The sequence below is a fragment of the Mobula hypostoma genome, chromosome 21 (genome assembly GCF_963921235.1).
Source record: "Mobula hypostoma chromosome 21, sMobHyp1.1, whole genome shotgun sequence".
Classification (NCBI taxonomy): domain Eukaryota; kingdom Metazoa; phylum Chordata; class Chondrichthyes; order Myliobatiformes; family Myliobatidae; genus Mobula; species Mobula hypostoma.
Window position 1 is genome coordinate 23,486,198 of NC_086117.1, and position 23,926 is coordinate 23,510,123.

The window sequence follows — 23,926 nt, forward strand, 5'->3', positions numbered from 1 at the left end:
GAACCCTCTCCAATGCCAACACATCCTTTCTTAGATAAGGGGACCAAAACTGCTTACAATACTCCAAGTGAGGCCTCGCCAGTGCTTTATAAAGCATCAACATTTCTTAAAAACGCGAACACGAGGAAATCTGCAGATGCTAGAAATTCAAGCAACACACATAAAAGTTGCTGGTGCATGCAGCAGGCCAGGCAGCATCTCTAGGAAGAGGTACAGTCGATGTTTCGTGTCGAGACCCTTCGTCAGGACTAACTGAAAGAAGAGCTAGTAAGAGATTTGAAAGTGGGAGGGGGAGGGGAGATCCGAAATGATAGGAGAAGACAGGAGGCCTAGGGAGAAAGAAAAGAGGGAGGGGGGAAGCCCAGAAAATGGGCAAGGGGTATAGTGAGAGGGACAGAGGGAGAAAAAGGAGAGAGAAAAAGTGTGTATATAAATAAATAAATAACGCAGACTGGGAGATCGTTTCGCTGAACACCTACGCTCCGTCCGCCAGAGAAAGCAGGATCTCCCAGTGGCCATACATTTTAATTCCACGTCCCATTCCCATTCTGATACGGCCTCCTCTACTGTAAAGATGAAGCCACACACAGGTTGGAGGAACCAACACCTTATATTCTGTCTGGGTAGCCTCCAACCTGATGGCATGAACATTGACTTCTCAAACTTCCACTAATGCTCCATCTCCCCCTTGTATCCCATCCGTTATTTATTTATATACACACATTCTTTTTCTCTCTCTTTCCCTCTCACTATACCCCTTGCCCATCCTCTGGGTTTCCCCCCTCCCCCTTTTCTTTCTCCCTAGGCCTCCTGTCCCATGATCCTCTCATATCTCTTGCCAATCAACTGTCCAGCTCTTGGCTCCATCCCTCCCCCTCCTGTCTTCTCCTATCATTTTGGATCTCCCCCTCCCCCTCCCACTCCCACTTTCAAATCTCTTACTAGCTCTTCTTTCAGTTAGTCCTGACGAGGGGTTTCGGCCCGAAACGTCAACTGTACCTCTTCCTAGAGATGCAGCCTGGCCTGCTGCATTCACCAGCAACTTTTATGTGTGTTGCATCAACATTTCTTCCTTGCTTTTAAATTCTAGTCTTCTCGAAATGAATGCTAACATTACATTTGCCTTCCTCACACCAACTCAACCTGCAAATTAACCTTTAGAGAATCCTGCACGAGGTCTTCCAAGTCTCTTTGCACCAGATGTTTAAATTTTCTCTCCATTTTATAAAATAGTCTATGCTTTTGTTCCTGCTACCAAAATGCATAACCACATACTTCCCAATCTGCTATTTCTTTGCCCATTCTCGTAATCTAAGTCCTTCTGTAGCCTCTCTGCTTCCTCAAAACTACCTGCCCCTCAAATGAAGGTGTTGGAAAAACTGGGAGGCGGAGCCAAAAGTCATGTGTAACATCAGTCTTTATCTCAAAGGGGTTTGCTCTGAAATGAAGAGCAAAAATGACCATTATAATTGGTAGCTTAAAACCAAATTATTAAATTGAGTTAGGGTAAAAAAATTATAAATATCCAGTGGCAACATTTAGCAAGTCAGTTGAAATAAGTTGTCCTAGTCCTGATGAAGGGTCTCGGCCCGAAACGTTGACTGCTTACTCTTTCCAATAGATGCTGCCTGGCCTGCTGAGTTCCTCCAGCATTTTGTGTGTTACTTTTGATTTCCAGCATCTGCAGATTTTCTTGTGTTTGAAATAAGTGGTAATAGCCTGAAGAACTTAAATTCAGAATTGATGTACTAGAATCTGAGCTTTGGATACGCTATGTATCAGAGGTGGAGAAAGTTATTTGAATGTTTTTTTGTTTAAAGAGACTGCTGTGAAACAACATGTTTCATGACATGGCAGTGATAATTTCTCTTTCAGAAAACCTGAATCAGACTCCTTAGGTTATGTTTTGTCCTTATATTTTATTAATGGACACCAAAAGAAGGGTTTGACTATGGGCAAAGAAGTTATGATGATCCAAATGGGAGCTGTAGAAGAACCATGTTGGCCCAGTGCGGTTGTTTGTCACTCTCAAATGAATGTAAAATTCTATTATGCTATGATCCCTCTTCTGCAGGTAATTCTGCACTTCTCCAATCGCTATAAGGTTCTGGTAGCTTGTGTGAACAAGGATAAGTATAATGCCCACAGAATCAGTTATTATTGTAGTGTCAGCATCATTAGGTGCCGTGTTGTATGACGTGGGTGATCACGGTCTCATGATCTTGATTGTTCTTGGCCAATTTTTCTACAAAAGTCACTTGTTATTGTGTTCTTCTGAGCAGTGCCTTTATAAGACGGTTGGCCCCAAACATTATCAATATTCTTCAGAGATTGTCTGCCTGGAGTCAATGGTCGCATAACCAGGCCTTATGATATGTACCAGCTGCTCATACGACCATCCACCACCTGCTCCCATGGCTTCACATGACCTGGGTAAGCGGGGTGGGGGGGTGCCTAAACAGATGCTGCACCTTGCCCAAGGGTGAGCTGCAAGCTAGTGAAGGGAAGCAGTGCCTTAAGCCTTTTTTGGTAGAGACTCCACTCTGCCGCCCATATAGCAGGGTACTAAGAAAAAGAACAATCAAGGTTATCCAGCAGAGAGAACACTGGATCATAAGAGGATGCAGTGAGTTGTAGACTCAATCAGTTCCATCATGGGCACAACCCTCCCTGCCATTGAGGACATCTTCAAGAGGGCGGCAATCATCATTAAAAACTTTCACGATCTAGTGCTTGCCCTCTTCACATCGTTACCTTTGGAGAGGAGGCACAGGAGCCTGAAGACCCACCCTCAATGTTTTAGGAACAGCTTCTCCTCTGCCTTCCAATTTCTGAATGGTCCATGAACACTACTTTGTTGTCTTTTGCAACATACTTATTTTTGTAACTGATAGTTTTTTATGTCTTGACTCTGACATATGTCAGTGATAATTTCTTTTTCACAAAACCTAAATCAAATCTATTATGTTTGACCAAATTATTGAAGTTCTTTGTGGATAAAAGGGAATTTTTGGATTTTATTTATGATCTGGTTTCTAGAAGGGATTTGACTAGATATCACATCAATGGTCACTACACAAAAACATGCGCTGTAGAGGGTAACATTTTTATGGATAGATCAAAAAGCTAATAGAAAATAGATGGTGTAAGTGGTTGGCAGGAATGTAATGACATGCCCCAGGGGCTTCCATTTTTATTTACTTTATATTAATGACCTGGATTAAGAGACTAAAACGATGGTTGTTAAATTTGCGGAAGATACAAAGAGAAGCAGGAAGTAAATTGTGAATAGAACAGAAGGAAACTACAGAGGACATGGCAAAGTGAGAACATCCTTCAGGAGGGCAAACCCATGGAAAACACCTGGCCGAGACAGTGAAGGTGGCCGAGTACTGCAAACCTATGCTGATCAACTGGCTGGTGTGTTTACTGATATCCTTAACCTCTCACTTTGCCAGTCTGAGGTACCCAGCTGCTTCAAGCAGGCTTCAATCATACCGGTGCCCAAGAAGAATGTGGTAACCAGCCTCAATGACTATTGCCTAGTTGCACTTAAATCAACTGTGATAAACATGCTTTGAGAGGTTGGTCATGAAACACAGTACCGCTGCCCGAGGAGGGACTTGGATCCACTCCTGCCTTCCATCACAACAGGTCAGCAGCAGATGCTACTTCATTCATTGGCTCTTCACTTAGCCCTGGAACATCAGGACACTGAAGATGCATACATCAGGATACTCTTCATTGATTACAGCTCTGCCTTCGACACTATCATCTCCTGTAAACTAATCAATAAGCTTCAAGTCCTAGGCCCCAATACCTCCTTGTGTAACTGGATTTTCAATTCCCTCACTTGCAGACCCCAGTCAGTTCAGATTGGCAACACTATCTACTCTACAACCTCTATCAGCACAGGTGCATCGCAAGGCTGTGTGCTCAACTCCCTGCTCTACTTGTTTTATATTTATGACTGTGAGGCAAAGTACCCCCGTCATATTTGTTTGCTGACGACACCATTGCTGTTAACCAAATCAAAGGTGGTGATGAATCAGCATGTAAGAGGGAGATTGAAAATCTAGCTGAATGGTGCTGTAATAACAACCTCTTGCTCAACATCAGCAAAACCAAAGAACTGATTATTGACTACAGGAGGAGGAAACCATTTGTTCATGAGCCAGCCCTCATCATGGGATCAGAGATGGAGAGGGTTAGTAATTTTAAATTCTTTGGTATTAACATTTCAAAGGATGTGTCCTGGGTCCAGCACATGAGTGCCATTACAAAGAAGGCACCTGGTATCTCTACTTTCTTAGAAGTTTGCAAAGATTTGATATGTAATCTAAGACTTTCACATACTTCTGTACATGCACGGCGGAGAGTACACTGACTGACTACATCACGGCCTGGTATGGAAATACTAATGCCCTTGAACAGAAAAGCCTACAAATAGTGGATACCCCCAGTTCATCAAAATAAACTCAGCATTAAACACATCTATAAGGAGTGTTGTTGCAGGACAGCTGCATCCATCTTAAGGATACCAACTATCAAGGCCACGCTCTCTCAGACATCCCACCTCTTCCAGAAGTTTCGGGAGTCTCCCGCATATTGATAGTGGCTCCCTGACGCCCGGAAATTATATACAATATCCCAGAAATTGATATTTTTGAGAGGGAGAGGGAGAGCGAGCATCCTGATTGGTCTCTCTTCGTGCTAAGAGTGGTCCCCAACCAACGAGGAAATGATATGATTCGGGAATATGAAACGATATGAGTCAGTTGCACCTTTCCTCATTCCCTGTCACACCCACTGTTGAATTTGAACGCATGCGAGGTCATAATGCACGTGTCAGCGCGGGAAGAAGATCAACTCCTTGAGCTTGCAAATGACGGCGGGCTGAAAAGTATGTTTGACGTAACATCTCTGCCAGCATTCTGGATCAAAGTCAAGGCTGAATATCCTGAGATAGCCACGAAAGCACTGTAAATGTTGCTTCCATTTCCAACATATCTCTGCGAAGCAGGATTTTCTGCAATGAATGCAACAAACAACTAAATTGCAGAATAGACTGGACATAAGGAACCCCCTTCGAGTATCGCTGTCTCCCATCACCCCTCGATAGCACCATCTTGTTGCAGGGAAACAAGCCCAGGGCTCCCACTGATTCAGCAATATTGGTGTGTTGCAATGATTTTATATGTTCATATGAGGAAAATATGCGCTGTGTGTTTAATATCCAAACGTTATTTAAAATGTTATGATGCTATTGACTTATAATTGACTTATGACTATATTCATGCAAGGAAAATATGCACTGTGTGTTTAATATTAAATTCGTTAGATAAACCCTTTTCGAAACGAAATTGAGAGTATTAGCCACTTATAACTGACTTATAGTTGACTTATCACCTATATTTCGGTCATGATTGACACCCCTGCCCCTGGTTGACCGGTCCGCAAGAATATTGTCAATATTAAACTGGTCCGCGGTGCAAAAAAGGTTGGGGACCCCTGCTAGGTTGACCTATTTAAGTTTTCTCTGTGGGCGGGCTTTACAGGCGACCTCAAAAATATTGACGGTGTTGCTCGCTGCACTGTTTGCAACAGTGACTTTTCTATTGCCCATGGTGGGTTAAAATGTAAGACATGTTGAGGTGAGTTTAACAGGTGTCATTCGTTCATTGGCATAGCTAACATTATTTAAACTAGCTGGCTGGCTGCTTAGGAGCTACTCTATTGATGTCCTACGTGATGAGGCCAAACTCCCTGTAGACTTGCTTAAAGTTGTAATAATAGAATAAACATGATAATATAAGTACAAACGTACATATTTTAATGTCACATTTTCTGCATATACCCAACTCGGTTTACAGATTAGACATAATCACTAAACAAAGTATTACTGGCATAATTTACATATTACTATTTAACTATTTATGGTTCTATGACTATTTATTATTTATGGTGCAACTGTAATGGAAACCAATTTCCCCCTGGGATCAATCAACTATGACTATGACTATGACTATGACATACACCCTCGGAGGTCAACGGGGGGGTGGGATATGGGGTTGCGGAGGGCGGGGGTGCTACCTCCCTGAAATGAGTTTTTGCAGGGTGGGATGTCTGCTTTCTTCTCACTGCTGCCATCACGAAGATCCTACATCTCCAGGTTCGGGAACAGTTATCATCCCTCAACCATCAAGTGCCTGAGCCAGAGTGGATAACTTCACTCACCCCAAAACTGAACTGTTTTCACCACCTATGCTCAGTATTATTTATTACTTATTTATCTATTATTATTAGTTTTTTTTTTGTATTTGCACAATTTGTTGTCTTTTGCACATCAGGATCAGGTTTAATAGGACCAGCATGTGTTGTGAAATTTGTTAACTTAGTGGCAGTAGTACACTGCAATACATGATAATATTGAAAAAAAAGTAAATCAATTACAGTAAGTAATTAAATAGTTAAATTAAAATAGTGCAAAAACAGAAATAAAATTTTAAAAAGTTGAGATAGTGTTTATGGGATGGCAGAGGGGAAGAAGTTGTCCCTGAATCGCTGAGTGTGTGTCCAGGTTTCTGTACCTCTTTCCTGACAGTAACAATGAGAATGTCCTGGGTGATGGGGATCCTAAATAATGGATGCCCCCTTTCTGAAGCACCGCTCCTTGAAGATGTCTTGGATACCAGGGAGGCTAGTACCCAAGATGGAGCTGACTAATTTTACAACTCTCTACAGCTTCTTTCGATCCAGTGCAGTAACTACCCATCCCCATACAATACATACTTTGATATTAAATTCACTTTAAACTTGTAAATCATTTCAAAAGCACCGACAGGCAAGAGGGAAAATAGCTGAATAATATCCTGATAGAAGTGTGGGAGGAGGCATTTTCAGAACAGGCCAAAGTATTTGGACAACACACATCAAAGTTGCTGGTGAACGCAGCAAGCCAGGCAGCATCTCTAGGAAGAGGTACAGTCGACGTTTCAGGCCAAGACCCTTCGTCAGGACTAACTGAAGGAAGAGTTAGTAAGAGATTTGAAAGTGGGAGGGCAAAGTATTCAGAACTGTGAACACAATCCTACCACTACAAAGTGATTTAAAGCTCCAGCTGGGGAACAATGCAGGAGAGGTTTAGGCCTGACATTGGATGAAATTGGACCGTCTCCTGTCACTCTACACCGTCCTTCACCTGACGGGCTGCGCCATCTCCTATCACTCCGCTATTCCCCGCCGGACTGCACCGCGCATGCGCCCGGTTATACGTCGTCACCCTTGGACAGGGTGGGAGCGAAATGACTGACTAAGTGGACGAGCCAGTAAATAAAGCTATCGAATATTTTAAATACCCCGTGCAGATAGCATATCAGAAGGGTAGCATATGACTCTAAAAGTGACACGGTGCAAATTCCGTTCTCAACAATGACAACTTGCGGGAAGCGCCCTGCGTGATCCACGTGACCGCGGCCGGCCGTGACCCCGGAAGTTGACGTTCAGGCGCCCGGAATGGTGACGATGGTGAGTGAGGTGGCGACGGGCTGAGGGCTTTTCCTCCGGGTAGCCTCTTAGGCCCGGAGATGGCTTGCGGCTTGCTCTGTTGGCTTGTGTCAGTTCTGAGGCAATTGTACTTTGAAATTTGACTGATCTTCCATAAATGGGACAGGAAAATAGCCTGAGGGATGAGTGGGAAGATTATGAATAGTATCCATTGGTACTGGTCTGTGTGCTCGTATATATGGTCTCAAAACCAGGCTGAATGTCACTTATTTTTTCTTTCTTTAGTACACTCTTAAAAATATTTTTTCTGTGTTTCCTAGTAGTAATCTCCTTTCTTAATGGAGCTTTGAATAGACTTGAGACCCACCCAACACAGCTAGCTGATATTAAGTGCTTCTGTGTTATTGGTTAGTGGCTTATCCTCTGAGTGGATTAAAAGGATTTTGCAGACACCCTGTTTGTATATTTTTTTAGTGCCTTGAAGCACCTACTGTAGATTGTTCATGTCTCTGAAGCAGGAATCATGGGTCTTGAGCTTTGTGCAGGTTTGAGGTCAGGTCGCAAACGAGAGAAAATCTGCAGATGCTGGAAATCCAAGCAACACACACAAAATGCTGGTGCAACTCAGCAGGCCAGGCAGCATTTATGGAAAAGAGTAAACCCTTGACGTTTCAGCCCAAGCCCCTTCATTGGGACTGGAGAAAAAAAGATCTAAGTAATAAGTCAGGATAAAAAGGAGGGGGATGGGAGGAATAAGTACAAGGTAAGTGATAGGTGAAACCGGGAGATGGGGAGGGGTGAAGTAAAGAGCTAGGAAGTCGATTGGTGAAAGAGATAAAGGGCTGGAGGAGAGGGAATTTGATAAGAAAGGATAAAAGACCATGGAAGGAGAGAACTAGGAGAAGGTGATGAGTAAGGAGATAAGATGATAGAGGGAATTGGTGGAGGGTGGGGGGAGCCAATTACCGGAAGTTCAAGAAATCAATGTTCGTGCCATCAGGTTGGAGACTAGCCAGACAGAATGAGTGGCTAGCCAACCTGAATGTGGCTTCATTGCAGCGGTAGAGGAGGCCATGGGCTGACATGTTGGAATGGAAAGTAGCATTAAAATAGGTGGTCACTGGCAGATCCCGCTTTTTTCTGGTGGATGGAGTGTAGGCACTGGGCAAAGCGGTCTCCCAATCTACGTTGGGTCTCACCGATATACAGAAGGCCACTCCAGGAGCACCAGATACAGTAGATGACCTCTACAGACTCACAGATGAAGAGTCGCCCCACCTGGAAGGACCGTTTGGGGTCTTGAATGGTAGTGAGGGAGAAGTTGTAGGGGTAGGTGTGGTGCTTGTTCCACTTGCAAGGAAATGTGCCAGGAGGGACATCAGTGGAGAAGGATGTATTGACAATCTCCCCACCTTCTTCTGACTTTTCATCTTTTTTCTGATGAAAGGGTCCCAGCCCAAGATGTTGACTGTTTACTCCTTTCCTTCAGTGCTGCCTGGCCTGCTGAGTTCCTCCAGCATTCTGTGTTTGAGGTCAGGTACTCATTTCTTCCAGCTTCCACAGGTTGCACTCTAGTGCAGCGGGTAAGACTGCTGACCACCCCAACTCCAGCAACCTGGATTTGACTTCAACCTCTGGTGCTTCCACACAGTGTTCTTATGTTCTTCCTGTGATCATCTGCGTTTGCCCTAGATGCTTCAGTTTCTACCGAAATCACAAAGAGGGTTGGTAGGTTAAAGGGCTGTTGTCAATTAAGTCTAATACAGGTTGCGTACCCCTTATCCGAAGTGCTTAAGGCTGGAACTGTTTCAGATATCAGATCTTTTCAGATTTTGGAATATATATTGGGATTGCCATTGTTTACAACTCTGAATTGATGTGCTACCAGTAAGCAGTCTTTGTCTTACATTTGTTCGTCACACATATGAACTGATGCAGCGATGTGGCATGTTAGATTTTCATTAGCAGACGTTTTCATCAGCAGAGCCTGTTCCATTTTTGTGTTTTTTTTGTGGGGAGGTGGGATTTGGGGGTTGATTGTGCTGCCTTTCTTCCCTTTCTTGGTTTCATGGCTAACCAATTGAAGAATCTCAGAGTTGTATACTTTGATAATAAATTAACCTTTGTATTTCTTGAACCTATCACCACCACAAATCTTTAAAAATTTCATGCTGTGCCTTTTCTTCAGCTTTTGCAACTAGCCTGCTGAATATTCACAATTACCTTCAATTTTCAGTTTGTCGTGATAGGCCTTTGCTTGTTTCATGTTCAGCATATTCAACATCTCAGTGTGATATGGCAATTGTCCCGTATCAGACCGCAAAGCACTAACTGCCCAGCGGATTAATGGCACGCAGTTGCCCACCATTGAGAACATCTACCATAAGCGCTGCCTGGGCAGGGTGAAAAGCATTAGCAGGGATGCATCTCACCTTAACCATGGACTTTTTACTCTCCTCCCATCCGGTAGGTGCTATAGGAGCCTCCGCTCCCACACCAGCAGGCACAGGAAGAGCTTCTTCCCTGAGCTGTGACACTGCTGAACCTCTCATCAGCGCTAAGCAGTGTTGCATCTGTATTGTACTGTCTCAGTACTTTTATATTTGTGTGCTGCAGCACTTTTTTATTTGCAGTTATTTTGTAAATAACACTATTCTTTGCATTTCTGGTCAGATGCTAAATGCATTTCATTGGCTTTGTATCTGTACTCGACACAATGACAATAAAGTTGAATCTAATCTAATACCTTTGAGTGGCATATGTTCTCTCTGCTGTCAGATCCACTCTTTCAATACACGACCAAGATCTTCATTTTTTGCTTTATGCAGTTTTTATTTTTCATTGACTGTAGTTCATTACTTATGTGATGTCACTTTTTAGAATTGTCTGTAGCGCGCAGAGACCTGTGCATCGCCTGGGAACCTTTCCAGTGTCTTGTGGAATTTTCCGTATGTGACATCATGTGAGCACTCAGAACAATTTTGGATTTTGAAATTTTGCATAAGGGCTACTCAACCTGTTTGTGGATGACAGAATCTAGATGTTTAGTGAGAGAATTTGTTGAATGTTGCAAAGAGATTGGTTTGAGAACTATAAATTACTTCTTTTTATGAGAATATTGGGACTTGGGGATGGAACAGATCTCTGAGGAAGTTCATCTTCAACTGCTGAGTAGTTTGAGAGAACATAGCATGAACATGGCATGTTGGTTGAATTGCCACCTCACATCTCCAGCAACCAGAGTTCAGTCCTAACCCTTTTCCTTTCTTCAGTCATTTACTCACTGAATTGCCTCAAATGTGTAGATGAAGAGTAGAATGTAGAAGGGTGGAAGAGGGATAGAATTGAAGGGAGAATAGATAACAGAAGGGAAAAAAGTGGAGAAATGAGATTGCACTATAAAATAACATACTTTAAGGTTTGAAGTTGCTTTTGTGTGTCTGATGATTGGATCTAAAGTGAATGACACAGGAGGTACAGTAGATGCTGAATGATTCCTTTTGGTGAAACAGACTTCAAATATTTTGAAAACTGAGTTAAAAAGATAACTATAAAACAAGGGAATAAAGGTTATAATGGGTAGGTAGGAATATGGTTAGAAGCAGATCAACCATGATATTAACTAGTGGGGCAGGCTTACATTGCTACTCCCATTACTAATTCATATGTTTGTAGGGTGCAACCTCAAGTCTTGCATCGTATGAAGATGGACCCTTCCCACTTGCAACCATAATGCCCTCTGTCATTTTGACAGCAATTTCTTGTCACCAAATGTCTCATCTCCATGGATGTCAAAGCCGTCTGCACCTCCAAACAAAGCTAGTATTGTGTGTGACCTTTCACTTTTTCCTTAAGCAGTGGCACAGCCAGCTCCCTTTCATTCTACCTTCAGTTGCCTGAGTGAACTCATTTTGCTAATTCAACATCTCCTTCAATCCATGCATCTTTTACAAATCAAAGCCTTAGCTATGGAAATTTGTATGGTTTCTTGCATAGAACAGTTCTTGGAGTCATGAGGTTCAGCACAGAAACAGACCTTCAGCCCCAAATACGTGCCAATCGTCAAGCACCCATTCTTACACTCATCCTAACCTCATTTTATTCTGCCCACATTCCCATCAATTCCCCACAGACCTTATGACTCATATACAAGAATCTTAAGGTAAAGGATCCCTTAGGAGAATTCATCATTGTGCAGCAATTCATACGATATGGGCAATCGTGATCTTCCATCTATCTTTAATCTGAGATGTTCTAATAAGCTCTTCAAAACTTTTGCCTGTTCATTCTTGATGTAACCCATGAATATAATGTGCTGTGGACCACGGCTTTTTCTTCCATCAATTTTTCCTGTCACTACAATATGTTTGAGCTTCTCTTTTTCAGTACATGTCCCAGACATTCCAGCTGCGGTTTCCTGATTGATGATATCAGTTCTCTGGATTTTGGGAAATTTCCTCATTTGTTACTCTGTCCTTCCGTTATTACTTTTTAATATTTCTTCTCAAGTACCACATTTCTGCAGCTTGCAGTCATCCCTCATTTTGCTTGGATATTGTCTAATATTCACTTTCAATGTTAGTGTGTAATGAACTGTGACACTCTTGAGTTTAGTACTTTAGAAATTATGTTATTCGTGCTCAAATGCCTAATCTTCTAATTTCAACTTCAGGCCTACCATCAGATGTTATCGTGCTCCCTAAGTAATTGGACTTCCAAGTCTGTTCAGTTGTTTTGTTGCCCACTTTCAGTTTGTATTTCTGCATTTCTTTCTTACATTCGATCTTCTGAGAGTTGATGGTCAGGCCTGTCTTTGTACTTTCTTCGACTTTATCTAGTATTTTTTTGGAGCTTCTGTTTAGAAGTAGCTATCAGCTCTATGTCATCTGCGTATCGTAAGTTGTTCTGATTGTATCCACCAGTTATCATGCCTAGAATACTGCTAATTTCTCTTAGAATCTTCTCATCATAAAGGTTGGATAGGTCGGATGAGAGAACATAACCCTATCTGACTCCCCTCTTGATCTGGAGAAAAGCACTTGCTTCATTTTCAACTCTCATTCCCTCCCTTTGTTCCCAATACAAATTTCTGATGATTCTGCTATCTTTCCCATCAATATCCAAGTGCTGAAGGATTTTTATAAGCTCTTGATGTCTCACCTTATCAAAGCTTTAGGATACTCAATGAAAGATAGGTATAGGTCTTTCTAGACGTCTATGGCGCACTCACAAATCAGTCTAAGGATGACAATTGCATTCCGTGTTCCATTATTTTCAATGAAGCTGCATTGTTCATGTGATCTCTGGATTTATGATTTTTCTTGCTCTCGTCGTGATGCTTCATAACAGGACTTTCACAACATGACTCATCAAACTAATTGTGTGGTGTAATTCACATTCAATTGCTTTGGGTTTCTTCGGCAGTGCAATAAATACTGACTTGTTCATTTCTTCAGCTATTCCTCTGCTATCATATATTTCATTCAGCAACCTTTCAATCCCAAAATCTTCCAGTGCTTGAATCATTTCTATGGCAATGCCATCTGGTCACAATGCCTTACTCTTTTTCATTTTCCCTGCTGCTGCTTTAACTTCTGATTTCATAATCGGTGGGCTGTCAATGTTCTTAGTAATTGGCTTCTCCCATTTTGTATCTTCAAACAAGTCAGGAATGTATTCAGACCATCTAGCCAGTACATCTGCTTTTTCCATGAGTATCGATCCATCTTTCACCTTCAAATACCCACTTAGGAGGCAATGATCATAAAATTATAAAATTCACCCTGCAGTTTGGGAGGGGGAAGATAAAGTCAGAAGTATCAGTTTATAGTGGAGTAAAGGGAATTACAGAGGCATGAGAGAGGAGCTAGTCAAAGTCAATTGTAAGGGGACACTATCAGGGATGACGGCAGAACAGTGATGGCTGGAGTTTCTGAGGCCAATTTGGAAGCCACAGGATCGCCACTCTCAAAGATGAAGTATTCTAAAGGGAGGATGAGGCAACTGTGACTGACAAGGGAAGTCAAAGACAGCATAAAAGCAAAAAAGAGCATATCATGTGGCAAAAATTAATTGGAAGTTAGAGGTTAAGGAAACTTAAAAAAAAACAGAAGATGACTATGAAAGCCGTGAGGAGAGAAGAGATGAAATATCAGGATTCACTAACCAATAATATAAAAGAGGATCCAAAAGTTTTTTCAGATATATAAAGAGTGAAAGAGAGGTGAGAGTGGATATCGGACCACTGGAAAGGTAGTAATGGGATACAAGGAAATGGCAGACAATAAGTATTTTCCAACAGTCTTCACTGTGAAAGACACTAGCAGTATGCTAGAAACTCAAGTGTCAAGGGGCACATGTGAGTGTAGTTGCTATTACCAAGAAGAAGGTGCTTGGGAAGCTGGAAGGTCTGAAGGTAGATAAGTCACCTGGACCAGATAGACTATATCCCAGGGTTTTGAAAGAAGTAGCTGAAGAGATTGTGGAAGCATTATTAATAATCTTTCAGGAACAATGTTCCCTTTTTTTTAACAGTTTCATGGAGCAACCATTGTTCTGAGCAAGAATTTTTTACAGGGCCTGAAAACTATGCACACTTTAAATTAACATTATATAAAAGAAAATTCCATCTGCATATCAACAAAGGCTATCTGCATGGAAGCATTTTATTTACTGCGCGGCCATGCGTCCATGTAGCTTCGAGGGAACACTGTTCAGGAATCACCAGATTCTGGAATGGTTCCAAAGGACTGGAAAATTGAAAATGTCACTCCACTCTTTAAGAAAGAAGGATTAGCAGAAAAAAGGAGATTATAGGGCTGTTAGCATGGAAAGATATTGGAGTCTATTATTACGGATGAGGTTTTAGGGTACTTGGAGACACATGATGAAGTATGCCAAAGTCTGCATGGTTTCCTTCAGGGGTAATTTTGCCTAACAAATCCATTGGAAGTCTTTGAGAAAATAACAGGCAGGATAGACAAATGAGAGCCAGTGGATGTTATTTATTTGGATTTTCAGAATCCCTTTGACAAGGTGCCACACATAAAGCTGCTTAAGAAGATAAGAACCCGTGGTATTACAGGAAAGATACAAGCATGGATAGAAGATTGACTGACTGGCAGGAGGGATTTGGGAGGAATCTGGTGGAAATGCATAGGGTCACAGGGAGAATATGTAAACTCTGTACCTGGAGCAACAGACATCAGAATTAAACTCAGAATCAGATTCATTATCACTGCACTGCTTTGTGGCAGCAGTATAGTGCAAAATCTTAATATCTATGGTAGCATAGCGGTTACTGCGGTGCTTTTATAATTTGGGGTGTTAGAGTTGAATTCCGGCATTCTCTGTAAGGACTTTGTACATCCTCCCCATGAGAGTATATGTTTCCTCCAGATGCTCTGGTTTCCTCCTACAGTCCAAATATGTAATGGTTAGTAGGTTAATTGATCATTGTAAATTGTTCTGTAAATCAGGTTAGGATTAAACAGGAGAGTAGTTAGCAGTGTGGCTCATTGGGCCAAAAAAGTTTGTTCCGTGCTTTATCGCTAAAATAAATAAAAGTTTAAGGAATAAGAATGTAGCGTTCATGGATTTGTGAACTGTTTCAAAATCTGATAGCAGAGGAGAAGAAGCTGTTCCTAAATCATTGCATGTGGACCTTCAGGTTCCTGTACTATCTCCCTGATGATAGAAACAAGAAGAACATAAGTCCAAGATGGTGAAGAGCCTTGATGGTGAAGATGCTGTCTCCTTGAGGCACTGCCTCTTTAAGATGTCCATAAGGATTGTGCCCATGATGGAGCTGGCTGAGTCTACAACTCTTGGCAGCTTGCAAACCTGTGTAATGGAGGCTTCTTACCAAGCTGTGATGCAAACAGCCAGAATGCTGTCCACTGTACGTCTATAGAAATTTTTAAGGCTCTTCGGTGACATACCAAATCTGCTTGAACTTCTAATGAAGTAGACCTACTGGTGTGCCTTTGTGGTTACATTGATGTGTTGGGTCCAGGATAGGTCTTTTGCGATGTTGATTTGAAGCTGCTCACCCTTTCCACCACTAACCCCTCAGTGAGGACTGGTGTGTGTTCTGATAACTTCTTCCTAAAGCCAACAGTTGATTCCTTGGTTGTTTTGATGTTGAGTACAAGACTGTTACTGAGACACTACTCAGCCAGCTGATCCACCTCAGATCCCCGACACTGGGAGGCAGCAGTTCTACTTGTGCTGCCCTTAAAATCTGAATATTAACATTATTTAACAGTGACAAAGTGTGTTTGATATTTATGTGAAGTACCTTGGAATGGTGTATTTTTCTTAAAATATGCAAATGAAGTTGCAGTATAAAGTGGAGAAAAATTCTAGAAAGGATTATTATCGAGTCAATCAGAATTATTTAAAATCACTTGCTGTGTAACTCTGCTGTAGGAAATCTGAATATCACAGAGTGAAAATAGGCTGCAGCATGAAGTATGTTTATGTTATGGACTGGTGCATTAGTCATTTTGTCTGTAAGTTTCAGATTAGCTTTATTTATCATGAGTACATTGAAAGATACAGTGAAATGCGTCGTTTGTGTCAACAACCAACACACTCTGAGGATATGGGGTGGGGGGAATGGTTGGCACGTATTGCCACGCTTCTTGTACCATCACAGCATGCCCACAACTTACTAACCTGTGTGCCTTTGGAATGTGGGAGGAAACCAGAGCACCTGGAGGAAACCCATGTGGTCACAAGGAGAACGTACAATTTCTTTACAGACAGTGGCAGGAATTGATTCCCAATTGCTGGTGCTGTAAGTGTAAAGCATTATGCTAACCGCTACAATACTGTACCACGTGACTGTTACTCATTCTCATTCTGTGTTGTATTGCATCCAGGAATGCTCGGTGACCATTTTTAGAACTACTCATCTTGCATTGCATTAAAGAAAAATCAAAACTGTACTTAAAATATGAAACAGTGTAGTACAGTACTGGCCCTTCAGCCCATAATGTTGTGCTGACCTTTTAACCTACAGCAAGATCAATCTAACCCATCCATCCCACATAGCCTTCCGTTTTTCCTTTATCCATGTGCCTTTCTAAGGGTTTCTTAAATGTTCCTAATGTATCTGCCTCTACCACCAACCCTGGCACAGTGTTCCTTGCATTTATCACTCTGTTAAAAAGAAAACCTGCCTCTGATATCCCCCCTATACTTTCCTGCAATCTCCTTAAAATTATGCCTTCTTATGTTAGCCATTGCCGCCCAGGGAAAAAGGATCTGGCTGTCCACTCTATTATGCTTCTTATCACCTTATACACCTTTATCAAGTCACTTCTCATCCTCCTTCACTCCAGAGAGAAAAGCCCAAGCTCGCTCAGCCTTTCCTCATAAGACATGCTCTCTAATCCAAGCAGCATCTTGGTAAATCTTCTCTGCACCCTCTCTATACCTTCCACATCCTTCCTACTTTGAAGCGACCAGAACTGAACACAATATTCCAAGTGTGATCTAACCAGAGTTTTATAGAGCTACAACATTATCTTGTGGTTCCTGAACTCAATCTCCACTCCCCCCCCCAATCCAGTACGCCATACACTTTCTTAAACAACTTGTGCAGCAACTTTGAGAGACCTATCGATATGGACCTCCTGGATCCCTCTGTTCCTCTACACTGCTATGAATCCTGCTATTAGCCTTGTATTCAGTTAGACTTTCCAAAGTGTATCACTTTACCCTTCTCTGAATTGAACTCCATCTGTCACTTCTCACCCCAGCTCTGTATCCTAACAATGTCCTGTTGTAACCTACAGCAACCTTTCACACTTTTCACAACACCACCAACCTTCCTGTAAACTCAATGTGAAGGCATTGATTCTGCATCATACTTGTGAGAAATCCCTCTTAAAAATTTTGTTTTTTACACGCACCCTGTGTATGAATATAGCCAGCATGCATCTGTAAAATACTGTGGGATATTTAAATGTATTAAAGCTGTTAGTATTGGAGCAATCAGTGAGCTTTGTAGAGAATAACATGCAACTTTAAAGAAGCTGAACCTTTTTTGAATATATAACAATATATGATTGACCTCTATGTAGTACAGCAGAGATGATAAAATTGTGTTTTTAATGTTGTTTGCTAAATTTCTCTGTTTTTCTCCTTTAGGCTACAGGAGTAGACCAATTAGTTGGAATGGGACTAGTGGGATTCAGCTTGGTAGTTTTCACATATTACACCATTTGGGTCATTGTGTTGGTGAGTACTGATTAAAAATGCTCTGATGTATTCACTTAAGTAACATTGCTTAGTGCTTAAGTTGCTGATTCAGTAATCCAAAGACATGTCTTCATTCTTCAGTTTTCTCAGAATATGAATGTTACTTACCCACACCTATTTATTGCACTTCTGAACATGTTTAGGAGCTAGATCACAAGCAGCTAAGACTCTGGTATGTTAATGCAACAGGAGTCACGTGAATAGACACGATGGCAAGTTTTTTTTCCCTATTGGTGTCTTCTTTGGGTTTCTGTAGTAATCCAACATGCTTATGGATAATTTACTGAAATAGCGTTACATTATGACCTAATCGTTTGTTGTAAGTAAATAAACATTGAGGTTAAAAAAAACCTTTTGTCTACTTTTCACATCCTTAGGACCTCCAGAATGTTCTACAATTATTTCTCAAGTGATGAAACAATTGGAATTTAAGGAAGTAAAACAAGGGTTCTGGAAAAACAAAATAGAAATTGCAATATAAATACTTCGGTTGTCTAAAAATAATATTTAGGAAGTAGAGTCTTTCTGGTCTTATTTATGTAGTAATATTAGTCATTTGTGGCTTCAGCCTAATAATTTTAAGCTTGTTGTGCTTGTTTCTTTCACTAATCATGGATCTTCTCAAGATGTATTTCATATTTTATCTTACTTTAAACCTGCTGATCAACATAATTCTTATGTTTGCAGCCATTTGTGGATAGTAAACATATTCTTCACAGCTACTTCTTACCACGGGAATATGCTGTGATCTTGCCGGCTGTCGCTGGTCTGCTCCTGGTTTTATTAGTGGGTAAGTGCTCTGATGTTTCTCTGTTATTGCTTGGTAATTATTTCAATGTAATTTTTATCAATAATGTATTGCATAGCTCCTTTAGTTAGCTAATGCTAACTACACTTCAAAGTATTGCATTGAGATTTAAAAAAAGATTTGATAGGTAATATGTAAATCTAGTGGATTCTTTCAGTATCTACTGGATATTTGGGATAACTTGCTATTTGAAAAAATGATACAGAAAAGCAGAGGGAATTAAAGGTCAAAAGCAATGAGAGATTGTGGAGTTAGACTTAAAAAACTGAATTAACTGATGCTGTTTTTAGAAAAAGAAAGTTGATGTTTGCATAATGGAGGCATTTAAGAATGACGGTGAAGTTTGATTGATTTACCAGAGGTTCACCAAAATGATTGTAGGGTTTACCAAAGAGGTTTACAAGGATGATAGTATTTACCCGAGGTTTTACTAGTATAGGGTTTACCAGCATGTTGGCTGAGTTAGAGTGCACTTGCTATAAGAAGAGGTTGGGACAAATTTGGGTGGTTTTCTCTGGAGCAGCGGAGGCCGAGGGTATATCTGCTAGAGGTTTATAAAATTATGAGAGGCATTTTCAGAGTAGACAGACAACCATTTTCGCAGGTTGAACTGTCTAATACTAGAGGGTATGCATTCAAGGTGAGGGGTTAATTTCAGAAGGAGATGTATAGGGCCAGCTTTTTCACACAGAGTGGTGGATGCCTGGGGTGGTGGTGGAGGTACATTTGACAGAGGTGTTCAAGGGGTTAGGCATATGAATGTGCAGAGAATGGGAGGGCATAGACAATGTATAGGTGGAATAGATTAGCTTAGTTGAGCATTTGATGACTAATTTAATTAGTTCAGCATAACTGTGGGCCACAGGGCCTGTTCTGTGTTATCCTGTATGCTCCAGGGTAGGTTGAGAAAAGATCGATATATCGTATCAAACCCATCTGCAATCCATCCTCAAAGAACTTTAGTTTTAGTAGAAGACTGATTCAAAATAATTATTTTCAATCTCTGCACCATTTCTCTATTTTCCCACTGTTAGTCATCATCTAAAGAGTAATATTTTAACTATTTTTATAGACTTGTTTTTTTTCTTTTTTTGTTAGTTACACTTGTATTCTATCTTACTTTATTTTTTAGTCATCCTTTGCTGTTTTCAAAACATTTTTCCATCCTCTAGCCTACCACTAATTTTGAAACATAGTAAACCTTTTCTTTTAATTTGATACATTTGTCCTTGCAGGAAAATACATTTTGCAGTTCATGAAAAATCTCTTTAAATATCTACCATTGCAGATCAATGCTCTTCAGTTGATTTTCCCTTCAACTTTAGTCCTCATGTCAATGTACACTCAGTGGCCACTTTATTAGGTACGCCTGCTTGTTAATGTAAATATCTAATCAGCCAATCATGTGGCAGCTACTCAATGAATAAAAACAGACATGGTCAAGAGGCTCAGTTATTGGTCAGACCAAACATCAGAATGGGGAAGCAATGTGGTCTCAGTGACATTAACAATTAGGGCCAGAAGGGGTGGTTTGAATATCTCAGAAACTGCTGATCTCCTGGCATTTTCATGCATGACAATCTCTAGAGTTCACGGAGAATGGTGCGAAAAACAAAACAAAAGCATCCTCTCAGTGGCATTTCTTGGGCGAAAACACCTTGTTAATTGGAGAGTACAGACGAGAATAGTCAGACTGGTTCAAGCTGACAGGAATGTGACAGTAACTCAGATAACCATACAATACAACAGTGGTATACAGAAGAACATTTCTGAATGCACAACACATCAATCCTTTAAGTAGACCATGAACATACACTCAATGTAATTTTCTTTTATTTAAGTTTAAGATACTGCTTTCAAACTTGGGGGTTTTCTACCCTCAAACTGAAGTTGATACTCTATGGTCCTCTGATCACTCATTTCAGGGTGATTCTTTATCATGAGATCAGTCATCATCACAAGGGGTTCTGCCGATGCTATAAATCTTGAGCAACACACACAAAGTGCTGGAAGAACTCAGGAAGGGAATCAGTATCTGTGGAGGGAAATAAACAGTCGATGTTTTGGCCTGAAATGCCAACTTTTTATTCCCCTCCATAGACGCTGCCTGACTTGCTGAATTCCTCCAGTAATTTTGTGTGTGGTGATCATCAGTCAGTTATCTGCCTTCTATAATGCTATTTTTGGATTCTGATATCGATCTTTGAAAGCAATTCCAGGCCCCTGCTGTATTTATACTCTCAGAATTGCAGTTTCCACTTTTTTTAAAAAAAAGTGCATGGATCCATTGCTCTGAGTAGCATGTTTCTATGTATTAATGGTGAAATTTAAGTGATAGTGTTCTTACTTTTTCATTCCAGGAACATTTATTGCTGTGGTAATGTGGAAAAACAGAAAGCCTGCAAAGAAAACAGATTAAACAGAACTCAAATAAGAACTGCAAGATTACTTCATTGTGAGTTTGTGCAGATCAAAATAAAAACAGAATAACGACAAAGGATTACAGATAGACAGCAAATTTATAGAATAAACTTCTGCTTCATCGATAGTTGTGAGAAGCTGTCACATACTGTTTTTTTCCCTATTTGCTGTATTATCTTAATACCTGATTCTAGTCAGTAGTGATATTTTTCCAGTTTCGGTTATGGACACCTGTATTTGCTGGTGTTAGAGGTTACATGCTACTATAAAACCTAAACATTTTTTTTCAGTCAATAAGGCATATCTGTAATCAAAAAGCTTGTTTTCGGAATTTGAGTACAACTTGGACTTGTGCATACGCATGTTGAAGACAAATCTAAAATACCTCTAGACAGAAAATGTATTTTTTGGAGAGGATTGTTCCTATTAAGGAAACTTGACTCGCCCCAACTACTGCAGAACACAGGAAGTACTGGTTGAAGAGTTTTAATTCATGGGTTTAAGCCTGCACCAATTCATAATGTCATATGTCCATGTTTCCTCTCTTAACATGACTATAACTAAGGTCTTGGCAGTGTACTGCAAGCAAGTGTGCAATGAAAGAAACATGACAACTTCTCACAAGCTTAGAGTATTTTAGAGAGTAATGTCGCAGTTACAATTAACTCACAAGGAAATTAATGCAACGTTATTGAACAGCAAACTACAAATTGTTTAATCCCTAAACCTGAGGTGTGGGGAAAAGAGATGAAGACTTCTATGCATTCCTGGATATTTTGGAAATTTACTTGAAGCATCCATTTCTTGCAGTATATATATATTTTTTAAAACTCCTGTTTGTAATTAATTTAGGAAATCCAGTGGACATTATTCTTAAATCTGACATTTCAGTTTCTTGGAGTTTCATCTCAGACAGGTGAGATTTTCAGAAAATTATTTCTCAAGATGTAGGTGATGCTGGCAAGGTTGGCATTTATTTCCTGTCCCAGGTTGTCCTTGAAAAGGTATCAGATTGCTGCCCTTCAACACAATAATTTCTGTGGTTGTGGTTCTCTACTGTTAAGCCAGGTGGAGAATTCCAGGATCTTGTTTGGGGTGGTAGTGGTGCGACCTGTGAAGTTTTCTGGTACTGGTGTTGTTCCTTGAATGTTTAAGTGATGGAGACTCTAGGTTTCAACATGCTGCTGAAGAAGCCTTGACAAATGATTGCAATGGATCCTGAGGGTAGTCCATACTTTATTCAGAATGGGCCAGTATTGCAGAGAATGACTGAACTGCTGGTCTAGCATGGTGCTTTATCCCTGCTGTGTTATGAAGTAAAATCAGAACCTGACTTTGCACTTGCAGGTCTTCCACAATGACAGAGTGAAATGGTAATTAGATTGCAAAGTAATCGGGAGTATAACCAGTCACTTGCAGTTTTAAGGACAACTTGAATTGTGGGAGAGTAATGCTGAAAATGTTTTTTTGTTAATAATAAGCACATTTTGTATCATAAATTGTGCACAAGAAAAGATATACAGGAATCCTATTGCTACATTTATATCTATTTGCACGTGGCCTTTTACAGTACATAGTAAAGGGCATAATTCTACTTGCAGCTCGTTTTATATTTTATGATTCATATAAAGAACAATAAAATAATTTCAAAATGAAGGATAAAGATGTTCAGTTTGTTGTAAAATTAGAATTTTTTGATGTTGGATCATGAGTAAAGATTTACTGAGACGTCTACATTTTTAATGGAAAGCATAGTGTTTGCAATCTGTTCTGGTTTTTCCTCTGCCCAAAATATTAGTTTATATTTTAATTTGCACCATAGTGAATTTTTTTTTATTGAAGTAGAATAACAACACCACTTCATCCAGATAAAATGGAAACTCGCATGATCCAGTCTTTATGTGAAAAGTATAGAAGAGGCCTTGTTTCAGTTTACTCACATTTACTGTCTTGACTCTTCTGTTACTTCAATGACTGTATTGTTGCTATTTCCTTACGTCATTACGTTTACTAAGATTTTCCACCCGCCTTTCATTTTCGCACAGTCCATCTCCAATTCTTTCCGTTCTGGATCTTTCTATCTAAATCTCAGTGGATAAGTTAGCGACAAGCTTCCATTACATCTCTCTCCATCAGTGTGGTTTATTTTTCTGTATGCTCTGCATTGTGCAGCTTTTATGCTCTTTGTTTTGTGATTACTCTTGCTAACTGCCCTAATTTCACAACTATCAAGTTTTTCTTTGTCCACATTATTTCCTTCATTAACTCATTAAGTAAGTTATTTCATCAACCAGTTATCCCCATAGCAAACCTGACCTCACACAGTGATATTTTCTTTGCATTATCTATCTTGACCCTACTACCCATGGAGTTTAAAAATAATTTGTTTTCTTTGTTTCTGGTGAACACAGCAGGCCAGGCAGCATCTCTAGGAAGAGGTGCAGTCGACGTTTCAGGCCGAGACCCTTCGTTTCAGGACGAAGGGTCTCGGCCTGAAACGTCGACTGCACCTCTTCCTAGAGATGCTGCCTGGCCTGCTGCGTTCACCAGCAACTTTTATGTGTGTTGCTTGAATTTCCAGCATCTGCAGAATTCCTGTTGTTTTCTTTGTTTCTTGGTTTCAGCAAAAGTTCTTCAATGCAAAAGTTGACTCTTTTTCCGCAGATGCTGCCTGACCAGCTGAGCATTTCCAGCAGATCAGGGAGCATTTCAAACCTATTTATGTGGCATCAGTAATAGCAAAACCACCTCAAGGCACTTCAAAAATAAAGATAACACTGGGCCATATATTTTAGGCAGATATAACAAGAAGCTTAAACAAATAGCTGAGTTTTAAGGAATTCAATAAAGAATGTAATAACGGTGCACAGGCTTAGGAAGAGAAGTCCAAAGCTAAAAGCCCTCGCAGCTGATAGCATTGGG

At 40.5% G+C, this 23,926-nt stretch overlaps 1 protein-coding gene across 1 annotated transcript; it reads left to right on the forward strand.

Annotated features, from left to right (window-relative positions):
* Positions 1-7,398: 7,398 nt before the first annotated feature.
* On the forward strand, positions 7,399-23,431 carry dpm2 (dolichyl-phosphate mannosyltransferase subunit 2, regulatory). Its single transcript, XM_063073128.1, has 4 exons — positions 7,399-7,527; positions 17,665-17,754; positions 18,463-18,565; positions 20,944-23,431. Exons 1-4 carry the CDS (start codon positions 7,516-7,518, stop codon positions 21,000-21,002), a joined length of 264 nt encoding a protein of 87 aa, XP_062929198.1. The 5' UTR covers positions 7,399-7,515; the 3' UTR covers positions 21,003-23,431.
* Positions 23,432-23,926: the final 495 nt, after the last annotated feature.

Coding starts and splice junctions, on each gene's coding strand:
- dpm2 (XM_063073128.1), top strand. Junction 17,755..18,462: donor CCATTTGGGTCATTGTGTTG/GTGAGTACTGAT, acceptor TTATGTTTGCAG/CCATTTGTGGATAGTAAACA. Junction 18,566..20,943: donor GCTCCTGGTTTTATTAGTGG/GTAAGTGCTCTG, acceptor TTTTCATTCCAG/GAACATTTATTGCTGTGGTA.